Source organism: Ylistrum balloti, unplaced genomic scaffold, assembly GCF_031769215.1.
Source record: "Ylistrum balloti isolate Yb309-2 unplaced genomic scaffold, AGI_CSIRO_Ybal_v1 Utg369568, whole genome shotgun sequence".
NCBI lineage: Eukaryota > Metazoa > Mollusca > Bivalvia > Pectinida > Pectinidae > Ylistrum > Ylistrum balloti.
The window spans coordinates 970,906-986,963 of NW_026781865.1; the positions used below are offsets into that span (position 1 = coordinate 970,906).

The 16,058-nt window shown below is 36.8% G+C and overlaps 1 protein-coding gene across 1 annotated transcript in view; it reads left to right on the top strand.

Annotated features, from left to right (window-relative positions):
• The window catches only part of LOC132559270 (uncharacterized), a 127,541-nt gene that overhangs the window by 59,400 nt on the left and 52,083 nt on the right, over positions 1–16,058 (top strand). Inside the window, exon 4 of the mRNA XM_060223915.1 lies at positions 638–710. Within this exon, the coding sequence (XP_060079898.1) occupies positions 638–710 (73 nt within the window). The remainder of the gene's footprint in view (positions 1–637; positions 711–16,058) is intronic.

Consider the following 16,058-nt stretch of genomic DNA (forward strand, 5'->3'; position numbering starts at 1 on the left):
TATATAAATCCCTGTCAGAAAGAATCCAAATATAAACCTGTCAGAAAGAATCCAAATATAAACCTGTCAGAAAGAATCCAAATACAAAATAAACCTGTCAGAAAGAATCCAAATATAAACCTGTCAGAAAGAATCCAAATATAAGACTGTCAGAAAGAATCCAAATATAAAACTGTCAGAAAGAATCCAAATATAAAACTGTCAGAAAGAATCCAAATATAAACCTGTCAGAAAGAATCCAAATGCAATGAATGGCATTATAGTTTCACTTATTTGATAATGTTTATTTGATGGGTATGTTGTGCTTTTAATGTGGCTACCTCACTGAACAAGTGACTTATGCATGCTATCAAGAACTATTTGGGTAAATTATCTTTCTCATGAACATAACCCTGTCAGCACTGACCTGTCTACTTCTAAGCTTCCTGAGAAACATAGACCGCTATGAGTAGGGAGCATTGAATCCCATACCTCAGGACCTGAGGTTATATCTGCTCACACTTTACCAACTAAAAGCTGCCAAGGACCCCTCATTGAAATAGTTTTGACTATTATTTATCATCGGTAGTGTCATGTGTTTTATTGTTTAAACCATTGTTGTATCTATTTTCATCTTAATTACTTTTTTATGTTTCAGAATGTACTTGAGGCTGAATGATGATGAAGGACCAAGCCAATCTACTTCCCCACTCACTGGCCAGGCCAATCAGGTAAGACTTTCTTTTATATGTAAGCTATCTGCTGGTGCAATCGGGTCATGAGCAGCAGAAATACAAGGTCACAGAACAACAGGAAAATCCTGACAAAGGTATCACAGTGTGAGCCTGTCATGTGAAGGTTCTGAGAGTAAAAGTGGTAAAGCTTAGAGCTCTAGCAAATAAAACAACAATGGATTTAGCTATTGTTGTATATATTGAAGACTTCATGAGCTACACATGAAATTTTGTGTTTCTTACAAGACCACCATTGCATAAGCAGTTAAATACACAGATGTGGCTAGAGCAGAGAGTTCCTACAGTATTTGCTGCCAATTCAGGAACCAGATACAGACAATGTGGGCTTTAGCTCATCTCAGAGTCAACTTATGACTACAGATGTGTGATTCCATTGACAGTCACAGGTGTTTGATTCCATTGGTAATTACAGGTGTGAGATTTCACTGATAATTAAAGGTGTGACATTTCACTGATAATTACAGGTGTCAGATTCCACTTGTAATTACAGGTGTCAGATTCCACTTGTAATTACAGGTGTCAGATTCCACTTGTAATAACAGTTGTAAAATTCTACTGATAATTACAGGTGTCAAAATCATGTGATAATTACAGGTGTCAGATTCCAGTGATAATTACAGGTGTCGAAATCCAGTGATAATTACAGGTGTCAGATTCTAGTGATAATTACAGGTGTCAAAATCCAGTGATAATTACAGGTGTCAAAATCCAGTGATAATTACAGGTGTCAAAATCCAGTGATAATTACAGGTGTCAAAATCCAGTGATAATTACAGGTGTCAAAATCCAGTGATAATTACAGGTGTCAGATTCTAGTGATAATTACAGGTGTCAAAATCCAGTGATAATTACAGGTGTCAAAATCCAGTGATAATTACAGGTGTCAGATTCTAGTGATAATTACAGGTGTCAAAATCCAGTGATAATTACAGGTGTCAAAATCCTGTGATAATTACATGTGTCAGATTCTAGTGATAATTACAGGTGTCAAAATCCAGTGATAATTACAGGTGTCAGATTCCAGTGATAATTACAGGTGTCAAAATCCAGTGATAATTACAGGTGTCAGATTCTAGTGATAATTACAGGTGTCAAAATCCAGTGATAATTACAGGTGTCAAAATCCAGTGATAATTACAGGTGTCAGATTCCAGTGATAATTACAGGTGTCAGATTCCAGTGACAATTACAGGTGTCAGATTCTAGTGATAATTACAGGTGTCAAAATTCAGTGATAATTACAGGTGTCAAAATCCAGTGATAATTACAGGTGTCAAAATCCTATGATAATTACAGGTGTCAGATTCCAGTGATAATTACAGGTGTCAGATTCTAGTGATAATTACAGGTGTCAAAATCCAGTGATAATTACAGGTGTCAGATTCCAGTGATAATTACAGGTGTCAGATTCTAGTGATAATTACAGGTGTCAAAATCCTATGATAATTACAGGTGTCAGATTCCAGTGATAATTACAGGTGTCAGATTCTAGTGATAATTACAGGTGTCAAAATCCTATGATAATTACAGGTGTCAGATTCCAGTGATAATTACAGGTGTCAAAATCCAGTGATAATTACAGGTGTCAAAATCCTATGATAATTACAGGTGTCAGATTCCAGTGATAATTACAGGTGTCAAAATCCTATGATAATTATAGGCGTCAAAATCCAGTGATAATTACAGGTGTCCTATATATACACCAGAGAAACATTGCAAACATCCATCTCTAACTACATACACCAGAGAAACAGTGCAAACATCCATCTCTACTACATACACCAGAGAAACACTGCAAACATCCATCTCTACTACATACACCAGAGAAACAGTGCAAACATCCATCTCTACTACATACACCAGAGAAACAGTGCAAACATCCATCTCTACTACATACACCAGAGAAACAGTGCAAACATCCATCTCTACTACATACACCAGAGAAACAGTGCAAACATCCAACATCCATCATCCATCTCTACTACATACACCAGAGAAACAGTGCAAACATCCATCTCTACTACATACACCAGAGAAACAGTGCAAACATCCATCTCTACTACATACACCAGAGAAACAGTGCAAACATCCATCTCTACTACATACACCAGAGAAATACTGCAAACATCCATCTCATCTCTACTACATACACCATAGAAACAGTGCAAACATCCATCTCTACTACATACACCAGAGAAACAGTGCAAACATCCATCTCTACTACATACACCAGAGAAACACTGCAAACATCCATCCATCTCTACTACATACACCAGAGAAACACTGCAAACATCCATCTCTACTACATACACCAGAGAAACACTGCAAACATCCATCTCATCTCTACTACATACACCAGAGAAACACTGCAAACATCCATCTCTACTACATACACCAGAGAAACACTGCAAACATCCATCTCTACTACATACACCAGAGAAACACTGCAAACATCCATCTCTACTACATACACCAGAGAAACACTGCAAACATCCATCTCTACTACATACACCAGAGAAACACTGCATACACCAGAGAAAACATCCATCTCTACTACATACACCAGAGAAACACTGCAAACATCCATCTCTACTACATACACCAGAGAAATACTGCAAACATCCATCTCTACTACATACACCAGAGAAACAGTGCAAACATCCATCTCTACTACATACACCAGAGAAACAGTGCAAACATCCATCTCTACTACATACACCAGAGAAAACAAACATCCATCTCTACTACATACACCAGAGAAACAGTGCAAACATCCATCTCTACTACATACACCAGAGAAACAGTGCAAACATCCATCTCTACTACATACACCAGAGAAACAGTGCAAACATCCATCTCTACTACATACACCAGAGAAACACTGCAAACATCCATCTCTACTACATACACCAGAGAAACAGTGCAAACATCCATCTCTCCATCTCTACTACATACACCAGAGAAACAATGCAAACATCCATCTCTACTACATACACCAGAGAAACAGTGCAAACATCCATCTCTACTACATACACCAGAGAAATACTGCAAACATCCATCTCTACTACATACACCAGAGAAACAGTGCAAACATCCATCTCATCTCTACTACATACACCAGAGAAATACTGCAAACATCCATCTCTACTACATACACCAGAGAAACACTGCAAACATCCATCTCTACTACATACACCAGAGAAACTCTGCAAACATCCATCTCTACTACATACACCAGAGAAACACTGCAAACATCCATCTCTACTACATACACCAGAGAAACACTGCAAACATCCATCTCTACTACATACACCAGAGAAAAACTGCAAACATCCATCTCTACTACATACACCAGAGAAACACTGCAAACATCCATCTCTACTACATACACCAGAGAAACACTGCAAACATCCATCTCTACTACATACACCAGAGAAACAGTGCAAACATCCATCTCTACTACATACACCAGAGAAACACTGCAAACATCCATCTCTACTACATACACCAGAGAAACACTGCAAACATCCATCTCTACTACATACACCAGAGAAACAGTGCAAACATCCATCTCTACTATATACACCAGAGAAACACTGCAAACATCCATCTCTACTACATACACCAGAGAAACAGTGCAAACATCCATCTCTACTACATACACCAGAGAAACAGTGCAAACATCCATCTCTACTACATACACCAGAGAAACAGTGACACCAGAGAAACACTGCAAACATCCATCTCTACTACATACACCAGAGAAACACTGCAAACATCCATCTCTACTACATACACCAGAGAAATAGTGCAAACATCCATCTCTACTACATACACCAGAGAAACACTGCAAACATCCATCTCATCTCTACTACATACACCAGAGAAACACTGCAAACATCCATCTCTACTACATACACCAGAGAAACACTGCAAACATCCATCTCTACTACATACACCAGAGAAACACTGCAAACATCCATCTCTACTACATACACCAGAGAAACACTGCAAACATCCATCTCTACTACATACACCAGAGAAACACTGCAAACATCAATCTCTACTACATACACCAGAGAAACACTGCAAACATCCATCTCTACTACATACACCAGAGAAACAGTGCAAACATCCATCTCTACTACATACACCAGAGAAACACTGCAAACATCCATCTCTACTACATACACCAGAGAAACAGTGCAAACATCCATCTCTACTACATACACCAGAGAAACACTGCAAACATCCATCTCTACTACATACACCAGAGAAACACTGCAAACATCCATCTCTACTACATACACCAGAGAAACAGTGCAAACATCCATCTCATCTCTACTACATACACCAGAGAAACACTGCAAACATCCATCTCTACTACATACACCAGAGAAACAGTGCAAACATCCATCTCTACTACATGCAACACATCTCACATACACCAGAGAAACACTGCAAACATCCATCTCTACTACATACACCAGAGAAACACTGCAAACATCCATCTCTACTACATACACCAGAGAAACACTGCAAACATCCATCTCTACTACATACACCAGAGAAACACTGCAAACATCCATCTCTACTACATACACCAGAGAAACACTGCAAACATCCATCTCTACTACATACACCAGAGAAACACTGAAAACATCCATCTCTACTACATACACCAGAGAAACAGTGCAAACATCCATCTCTACTACATACACCAGAGAAACACTGCAAACATCCATCTCTACTACATACACCAGAGAAACACTGCAAACATCCATCTCTACTACATACACCAGAGAAATACTGCAAACATCCATCTCATCTCTACTACATACACCAGAGAAACAGTAACAGAAACACTGCAAACATCCATCTCTACTACATACACCAGAGAAACACTGCAAACATCCATCTCTACTACATACACCAGAGAAACACTGCAAACATCCATCTCTACTACATACACCAGAGAAACATACACCAGTGCAAACATCCATCTCATACATCTACTCCACATACATACACCAGAGAAACACTGCAAACATCCATCTCTACTACATACACCAGAGAAACAGTGCAAACATCCATCTCATCTCTACTACATACACCAGAGAAACAGTGCAAACATCCATCTCTACTACATACACCAGAGAAACACTGCAAACATCCATCTCTACTACATACACCAGAGAAACACTGCAAACATCCACTACATACACCAGAGAAACACTGCAAACATAGTCTCTACTACATACACCAGAGAAACACCTGAGAAAACATCCATCTCTACTACATACACCAGAGAAACACTGCAAACATCCATCTCTACTACATACACCAGAGAAACACTGCAAACATCCATCTCTACTACATACACCAGAGAAACACTGCAAACATCCATCTCTACTACATACACCAGAGAAATACTGCAAACATCCATCTCTACTACATACACCAGAGAAACACTGCAAACATCCATCTCTACTACATACACCAGAGAAATACTGCAAACATCCATCTCTACTACATACACCAGAGAAACACTGCAAACATCCATCTCTACTACATACACCAGAGAAATACTGCAAACATCCATCTCTACTACATACACCAGAGAAACAGTGCAAACATCCATCTCTACTACATACACCAGAGAAATACTGCAAACATCCATCTCTACTACATACACCAGAGAAACACTGCAAACATCCATCTCTACTACATACACCAGAGAAACACTGCAAACATCCATCTCTACTACATACACCAGAGAAACAGTGCAAACATCCACCTCTCTACTACATACAGTCCAGAGAAACACTGCAAACATCCATCTCTACTACATACACCAGAGAAATACTGCAAACATCCATCTCTACTACATACACCAGAGAAACAGTGCAAACATCCATCTCTACTACATACACCAGAGAAACACTGCAAACATCCATCTCTACTACATACACCAGAGAAACACTGCAAACATCCATCTCTACTACATACACCAGAGAAACACTGCAAACATCCATCTCTACTACAGTAATACACCAGAGAAACACTGCAAACATTTCTTTCTACTAATGTCACACAAGTTATCCAAAATAAGAGATTAAACCAAATTATAAAGCCGAGTGGCTGAGATAGCTCAGTCAGAGTCAAAATTACTGTTCACAGGATGATAAATCCAGCTAATCATACAGCTGAGTGGTCGAGATAGCTCAGTCAGAGTCAAAATTACTGTTCACAGGATGATAAATCCAGCAAATCTTACAGCTGAGTGGCCGAGATAGCTCAGTCAGAGTCAAAATTACTGTTCACAGGATGATAAATCCAGCTAATCATACTGCTGAGTGGCCGAGATAGCTCAGTTAGAGTCAAAATACAGCAAAGAACAAATAAATATCACACAGCTCTTTTATGATTTTTGAGGATTTTTGTAACACTAATGGTCTAAGGCACTACAAAAACATTCCAAAATACTGATATTATACTAACCCTTAGCAACGCTGTCATCATAATGATGGAGTTGAGTTTGCTGTCACCGGCTCACTCTAACATTTTTAATGACCTAATTGCGGAAATTCTTCATTATTTATCCATGACTGATAATTTCAAGTACTATTTTATTCGCAATATCTGGTGTGAAAAACGGCTGTAATTTTTAACAACAAAAATAAGAATGCTGGTGCTGACATGAAGAACGACCCGGCCCCGACATTCATGAAGCTGTTGTATTCCAAGGTGAGACGTCTTATATTTGTTTCTAGTTAGTAACCCGGCACATTACCTCGACCATGTAAAAGTTTATTAGTCTACACTGGTACCTTAGGGGACAGTTTTCAATTGCATGTCATCCATGATTGTCATACATTAAAAAAAGACAGCTCAGATAAGTGGAATAGTCTGCTATCATAAACCTTGACATTCCTATAAGTGATTTCATTACAGAGTGTAGATACATCAATATCTGTGGCATCAATTGTTTCAGAAATCTGTGTAGGAATTTATCTAGTTATCTATACGGACTAACAGAATCTTCCACCCCATTGAAGATGAGATAGGTCTCACCCTGTGAAGGAAGGTTACTAAGTTGGCAAACATGAGACTTGCCAAGTATTTGCAATTTAATAATCTTTACCCTATGATTGAGATCTGCTATCTCACTCCAAAGAGGTTGAATATTAATTTACTTTTACCTTGCTGTCCTTCATGTTATCTCTATTCTTGGCATTATAAGTGTAACATCATTGTTATGAAAGGGGAATTCCCGTTTCTCAAACCCAGAGTGAGACAAAGAAATCTCACAGCAGTAAACATGTGGATACATTTGTCCAGGGTAAGACATTATGGTCATTTTCTGTCCAAATTATCTGTCAGCATTTGATTTCTGCAAAGTAAGTTGATACCTGGAAATAACATTGTACATATATGATAAATTATTGATCAAACTCCATATGATGTACTTATTACAAAGACTTAAGTAAAAAGTTGTGTCCAACTTTGGTTTACAGCTTCCATACAATAACTTATCAATCTATAACTATTTTGAAACTGGTTTATTTTACAATTCTCAATGCCATTTAGTTCCTGATACACACTATTTGAAATTACGTCAGAACGATACTTACTGTTTGGGTTACATTGGAGACGAAAGTGTGTTTTTTGCCTTTTATAGCTTACAAGTTATCAAAATTCCCTGTATGTTTGTAGTTGGCTATTTCCTTTCAAATTTTTTATCAGTTGTGGTAGAAGTTGTTTAATAATGGGTCATCTGATAGAACGTCATAAGGTTCTGGTTTCATCAACTTATATCCTGTCGGTTAACATTACCGTTGTAATGTAAGCACTTCTGGAGACCTTTGTCCCAGCTATGTGGGATGTTTTCATTGTGTGCTTCTCCAACTATTTCACATCTATGTCCCAGCTATGTGGGATGTTTTCACTGTGTGCTTCTCCAACTATTTCACTTCTGGGGAGCTATGTGGGATGTTTTCACTGTGTGCTTCTCCAACTATTTCACTTCTGGAGACCTTTGTCCCAGCTATGTGGGATGTTTTCACTGTGTGCTTCTCCAACTATTTCACTTCTGGGGACCTTTGTCCTGGCTATGTGGGATGTTTTCACTGTGTGCTTCTCCAACTATTTCACTTCTGGAGACCTTTGTCCCAGCTATGTGGGATGTTTTCACTGTGTGCTTCTCCAACTATTTCACTTCTGGGGACCTTTGTCCTGGCTATGTGGGATGTTTTCACTGTGTGTGCTTTGTCCTGGCCATGTGGGATGTTTTCAACCTTTGTTCTGGCCATATGGGATGTTTTCACTTTGTGCTTCTCCAACTATTTCACTTCTGGAGACCTTTGTCCTGGCTATGTGGGATGTTTTCAGTGTGTGGTTCTCCAACTATTTCACTTCTGGAGACCTTTGTCCTGGCCATGTGGGATGTTTTCACTGTGTGCTTCTCCAACTATTTCACTTCTGGAGACCTTTGTCCTGGCCATGTGGGATGTTTTCACTGTGTGCTTCTCCAACTATTTCACTTCTGGAGACCTTTGTCCTGGCTATGTGGGATGTTTTCACTGTGTGCTTCTCCAACTATATCACTTTTGGAGACCTTTGTCCCAGCTATGTGGGATGTTTTCACTTTGTGCTTCTCCAACTATTTCACTTCTGGAGACCTTTGTCGGATAAAGTATTCTTTAAGTTATATTGATATGTTTAATGTTCCCCATTATGCATGAATAAAGGGTACAAACTCCCCTCCTCAACCACTCTCCTCTGTAAATACATTTTTAGTAGCACACAGTTTCAAAAGGCAAGGGGGAACACTAGTTTTTCTCCACAACTAATAAGTAATTCAAAAGTTGTCCAAGGTGAGTGCATCATAGTTCTGACATAAGTTGTAATTGGTGCAAATTTTGACCCCGACATAATACTGACAGCGAGTATGGCTCTGATGTAATCTAAATGAAACATATTGGCTTACCCTCTTGCTTATATCATTACAAAATTTTTTTAATCTGAAGCATAAAATATTGAAATATTCAAACTGTTATCTAATTTAGGTACTGATGTTCAAGAGAACTGAAAGCAAATTAATGGGGTTGAAGCTTTCTATAAATAGTCTTTGTGAGCTTCGGGTGATACACATGCATTTGAAAGCATTATTTGATTTTCTTCATATGATAGATAGCCTGAAGTTTTTTATAAATAAACCAAAATGATGGCTTGGTGATCTGATTGAGGTACTTTATAGATAAAATTGATTTACTTGTGTAATGAAGTTTTTAGAAAGTACCCTTTACCGTACTTTAAAGGAAGAACTTTTGATGAACTTTATACTTTTGTTGTCTTTGGATACTTCACAAGTTTTGTTTTTAGAGCCTTAAAAGGGACTCTAAGGGATTCATGACAGGTGCACCTTTCTGTCCTTTCCATATTCAAAGATGAAGTATAATAATGACCATTAGTTAAAGTCACAATCATAACCATTGGTAGGTTAGATGGAATATGACAGAGGCTGTGTGACTTTTTCTGTATCAACAATATGGCTATATATTAAGCAGATTTTACACTTAGGTATAAAAGAAATTATTTTCTTGATATTTGAAACAGTCAGGAATTCTGTCCTATTTTTGCAGAACCTTGATGTGTATTCTAAATATAACATATCACAAAGCATCATTGCACAGTCATGTAATGTTACTGACTTTTATCTGTATACTTTGAAATTCTTTGATTTTCTTTGTCCTTTAGCAGAGGTGATATTTGTAAACACGATTATTACACCAGTCAGCATTTCACAATTTTACTGGGTATTCTTTTTTATGCAATAAGCAACTGAAAATTATTCAAATTGTTATCAAATATCTTGATGCAAACATATTATTTGACTTTACATGTGCTTCAAATATCTCAAGATGCATAATAGATATTTGTAGGAACATTTTCAATTTAAGATTCTTGTAGAAAAACTGAAAGATTTTGTTAAAGAAATTAAAAGATTTCATTTACATTTCTGGAATATAACACTTCCCTAAATTTCCTGTTAAAACAAAGATGACAGTTAGGCAACAAGGTTTATCTTTATTAATAAATTATTTTGGAGGGGAATTTATGCATGAAATATTGTATTATTGTTTGGAATTAGGTGTTGATATAACCCAAGGTTCACAGCAAAAACAAAGCATAATTAAACACATGAACTCCAATTTAATTGATCGTGCTGAGACATACGTTTTTGGTAAATGAAAACTAGAAAAACAATACTGTTTGAATTTTAGATAAAAATAGCAACGAGGAATGATGTGTAACCTAAATGTGACCAACAAAAATGGAAAAATGCATTTTACTATTTTGGTGAATTTGGATAGGTGGTTTAAATGAGTTATATCCAAATGCATTCTAGTAGAAAATCTTGGATCTGTGCCATGTTTTATTTCTAAGAGATCCTCAAAATTTGTACCTTGAGCAGCATCCTCTGAAACACAGTTGTTTACCTGGCTTCAAATGCAGTTTTTGTACACAACCTACAAGTGTACTAACTTCAAGGCACCAGAGCAACTATTCAGTGTGATAACACTTAAATCCTATCCTCAAAAATTGGAACAAGCCTGCACTGATACCAAAAAACTGAAAAATAAAACTGGACTAAAATATTTGAAGTGTTTATACTTTCATTCCTCAATTTATGATTAAATATTGATCATTTCTATATCAGTGTCTATAGCATTGATGGTAAGAGCATATTAGGCATATTCTCATGGGGTCAAGTAACTTCATCGTCCATCGTGCATCAATTTGCCATTTTCCACTTCTTCTTAATAACCATAAGGCCCAGGGTATTGTTTTTAGTCCTGTAGCATGATGGGGTGAAGGGCTACCAAGATTGTTAAAATGAATGACCTTGATTTACTTAAAAGGTCACAGGGATCAAATATGTTAAATATGACAAATGTGTAAAAATCTTCAAATGACTTCTATTCAATAACCAATAGGCCAGAGTGCTGATAATCAGCCCATAGCATGCTGTAATGAAGAGTTAACAACTTTGTTAATGTGATTGACTTTTTCTCTTTTTAAAGGTCACAGGAAATAAATGTGTTAAAGTTTTCAAACGACTACTTAATAACAAAAAGGTTCAGGCTGTTGACATTAGTTCTTTGATATAAGTGGATGAAGGGCTACCAATTCATTGAAATAATTGACCTTGACCTGTATCTAAGATCTCTCGAGTTAAGTGAGTGGAGATCTTAAAATTTCTTTTTCAACAAACAATACGTTTGAAGTAAAAGCATTTATGTAGTAGTATGTATAAAGAATATGATTTCCAGTTTGCAGAAAATGTTTTTATGAACCAACACTGTCTTCTTTGTAAGTTGTAGATTAGTTGAGTAATCTATTTTAGGCCACTTTCATATGTAGGTCTTTAAAGTCAGATGACTGTTAAGGCCTGTGGACTTCTTGTTCGTTATTCTGTTGTTTTTGTATTCAATGCACATTTTATATTCTATTTGGGAATGTCATTAAATTATCTATATTCGTATGCATTGCAATGATTACTGGCCAAAACCAAACTTCTTATCTCAAGGGATTATGAATGCAGCTGATGTTAAACTCACCACTTTAAGGATGTACAAGTTCTATATTTAGACATGGTGATTCCAAATGCACATTTACCTGTCATCATTAGTCATATATTTTTAGATTTACCAGACAATGAACTGAAACTATTACAGTAAAGTGTTTATTTCGTTCAAACCTGATTATTTCTTACAAAGCTAACTTGGTGTGAAGTAGTAAAAAATCTCTTAAACTAAATATTACACAAGTGAATCATAGAAATAAGCAACATTTGTATGTGATTATCTTCCAAGAGCACCTGTCCTTTTCTCAGAAAAAATTCATGGAATTCACCAAAAGGGCCAAAAGTTGGGGAAACAAGGATACATTTTTAGCTGAAGACATTGTAAATTATGTAAAAAAAAAAGATGTTTATAAAAATTCTTTGATATATCATAATATTAATCAAAATCTTGAGCTTCAAACACAGGTGACTGAAAACCTAAATATTGAACAGGTACGTAAAAGTAAATGGACTAAATATATCATGTTTCAAATAGCACTCTTCTCCCAATGTTACCATAAAAATCAAGGAAATAGAGACACAGCCACCTTAAACAGGCCACTAATTTGATGTCTAGCATCTTCTGTTTGATATTTGATTGGGCGAGACATTTTCAACCTATTTCCGTTCTGATTGGCTTGAGAAGAAAGTTTTCAATATTTTCACTTGTTTCTTATTATTTTCCAACCAGTTCATGATTGATGTACTAGTACATCTCATTGATCTGATATCTATACCTGATAGTATTGAATTGTAGAAAATTCATCAATTCAAGATATATCTGGAAAAAATTGGCATTTGAGTGTTCATATACGAAATAATCTATTGTAAAGGGATTTCATTGTTCACTACCTTTAAAGATAAAATGAAATAGATGAAAAAAGATACCTTTGAAATTAATCAACTTCTGAAAAAACAAATTGTCCATTTCATAACTTCAGTGAAAGATATGACCTCTTTGCTTCTGTTAAAACTGAAAATTTGTTGCATTAGAAATAAAAGCTTGACAGTTGTTGAGTTATACAATTGTCAAAATTCAGATTAAGTTTTCATCTCACCCCTTAAACAGCCATGGTTTACTGACAATGAACAAAAGTCTGTCTGCTGGAGTATCTAGACCTATTTAGCTTTTGATAATAGCCGTTGATAGTTTTATGGTTTTTGTAATTATCTCATCATGTTGACCGATCCTTTGAATTAATTAGAAAATATAATTACTTTGTAATATCTGTCATCAATTTCAGTTAGATATTCAACTGCCAGTTGTCAGAGAACTTAATGTCATTGAGTGTAAACCTAGGCAGTATACACTACTCCACATAACCTTAAACTGTCCTGATACCTCGTCTTACAAGGAAGGTGGATCATGTGAGAAACCTAGGCAGTATACACTACTCCACGTAACCTTAAACTGTTCTGCTACCTCGTCTTACAAGGAAGGTGGATCATGTGAGAAACCTAGGCAGTATACACTACTCCACGTAACCTTAAACTGTTCTGATACCTCGTCTTACAAGGGGTGTGGATCATGTGAGAAACCTAGGCAGTATACACTACTCCACGTAACCTTAAACTGTTCTGATACCTCGTCTAACGAGGAAGGTGGATAGATAAACATATCATGTGAGACTGATCTTATTGTTATGTTTCTTATAACCACAAACTCCCAATTAGAAATATTTTCTGTTTCGATAATCAGCTGGCACTTTCTTTATTTCATGACTTTAAATCCAAATTTGAAGAGATAATTGAATTTCATTACCTATCCATATCTACCTGCTGTGGCCTTTTTGATGAAATGTAGACTTTTCAGAGAAACATGTAAATGAAATCTTTTGTTGATGTCACTTCAGATATTTGACACAGGAAATCATAATCATTGAACACCAGACACTCAGAAACCTGAGAATTGACCATAACACATCACTGTTCTAAACCACATCAGATACTTGACTCTTCATCCAATAAAAACCCATGACATTGAATTTTGACCACACATCAAATTTAGACACTAGTCTCCTCAGCTCCTAGAAGCTCAACTTTATAGAATTGAAATCTTCATTTCTGTGAAACAAAAACTGAGAGATTTGACTTGACTTCTCCTAGAACTCAAACGTATGACTCCACTCCTCCAAACACTAAGACATGTGATGTGACTCCATAACACCTAGATCTCAGATATATGACTCCACTACTCCAAACACTAAGACATGTGATGTGACTCCATAACACCTAGATCTCAGATATATGACTCCACTCCTCCAAACACTAAGACATGTGATGTGACTCCATAACACCTAGATCTCAGATATATGACTCCACTCCTCCAAACACTAAGACATGTGATGTGACTCCATAACACCTAGATCTCAGATATATGACTCCACTCCTCCAAACACTAAGACATGTGATGTGACTCCATAACACCTAGATCTCAGATATATGACTCCACTCCTCCAAACACTAAGACATGTGATGTGACTCCATAACACCTAGATCTCAGATATATGACTCCACTCCTCCAAACACTAAGACATGTGATGTGACTCCATAACACCTAGATCTCAGATATATGACTCCACTCCTCCAAACACTAAGACATGTGATGTGACTCCATAACACCTAGATCTCAGATATATGACTCCACTCCTCCAAACACTAAGACATGTGATGTGACTCCATAACACCTAGATCTCAGATATATGACTCCACTCCTCCAAACACTAAGACATGTGATGTGACTCCATAACACCTAGATCTCAGATATATGACTCCACTCCTCCAAACACTAAGACATGTGATGTGACTCCATAACACCTAGATCTCAGATATATGACTCCACTCCTCCAAACACTAAGACATGTGATGTGACTCCATAACACCTAGATCTCAGATATATGACTCCACTCCTCCAAACACTAAGACATGTGATGTGACTCCATAACACCTAGATCTCAGATATATGACTCCACTACTCCAAACACTAAGACATGTGATGTGACTCCATAACACCTAGATCTCAGATATATGACTCCACTACTCCAAAGCTCCTAGAACCCAGGCATTTGACTCCATGATCCCTAGAACTAAGACATGTGAGTCTACTACAACTAGAACTAAGACATGTCTCGACTACAACTAGAACTAAGACATGTGACTCTACTACTACAAACACTAAGACATGTGATGTGACTAAGACATGTGACTCTACTACAACATGTGACTACTACAACTACTACAACTAGAACTAAGACATGTGACTCTACTACAACTAGAACTAAGACATGTGACTCTACTACAACTAGAACTAAGACATGTCTCTACTACAACTAGAACTAAGACATGTGACTACTACAACTAGAACTAAGACATGTGATGACTACAACTAAAACTAAGACATGTGACTACTACAACTAGAACTAAGACATGTGACTACTACAACTAGAACTAAGACATGTGACTCTACTACAACTAGAACTAAGACATGTGACTACAACTACAACTAAGACATGTGACTACTACAACTAGAACTAAGACATGTGATGACTACAACTAGAACTAAGACATGTGACTACTACAACTAGAACTAAGACATGTGACTCTACTACAACTAGAACTAAAACATGTGACTCTACTACAACTAGAACTAAGACATGTGACTACTACAACTAGAACTAAGACATGTGACGACTACA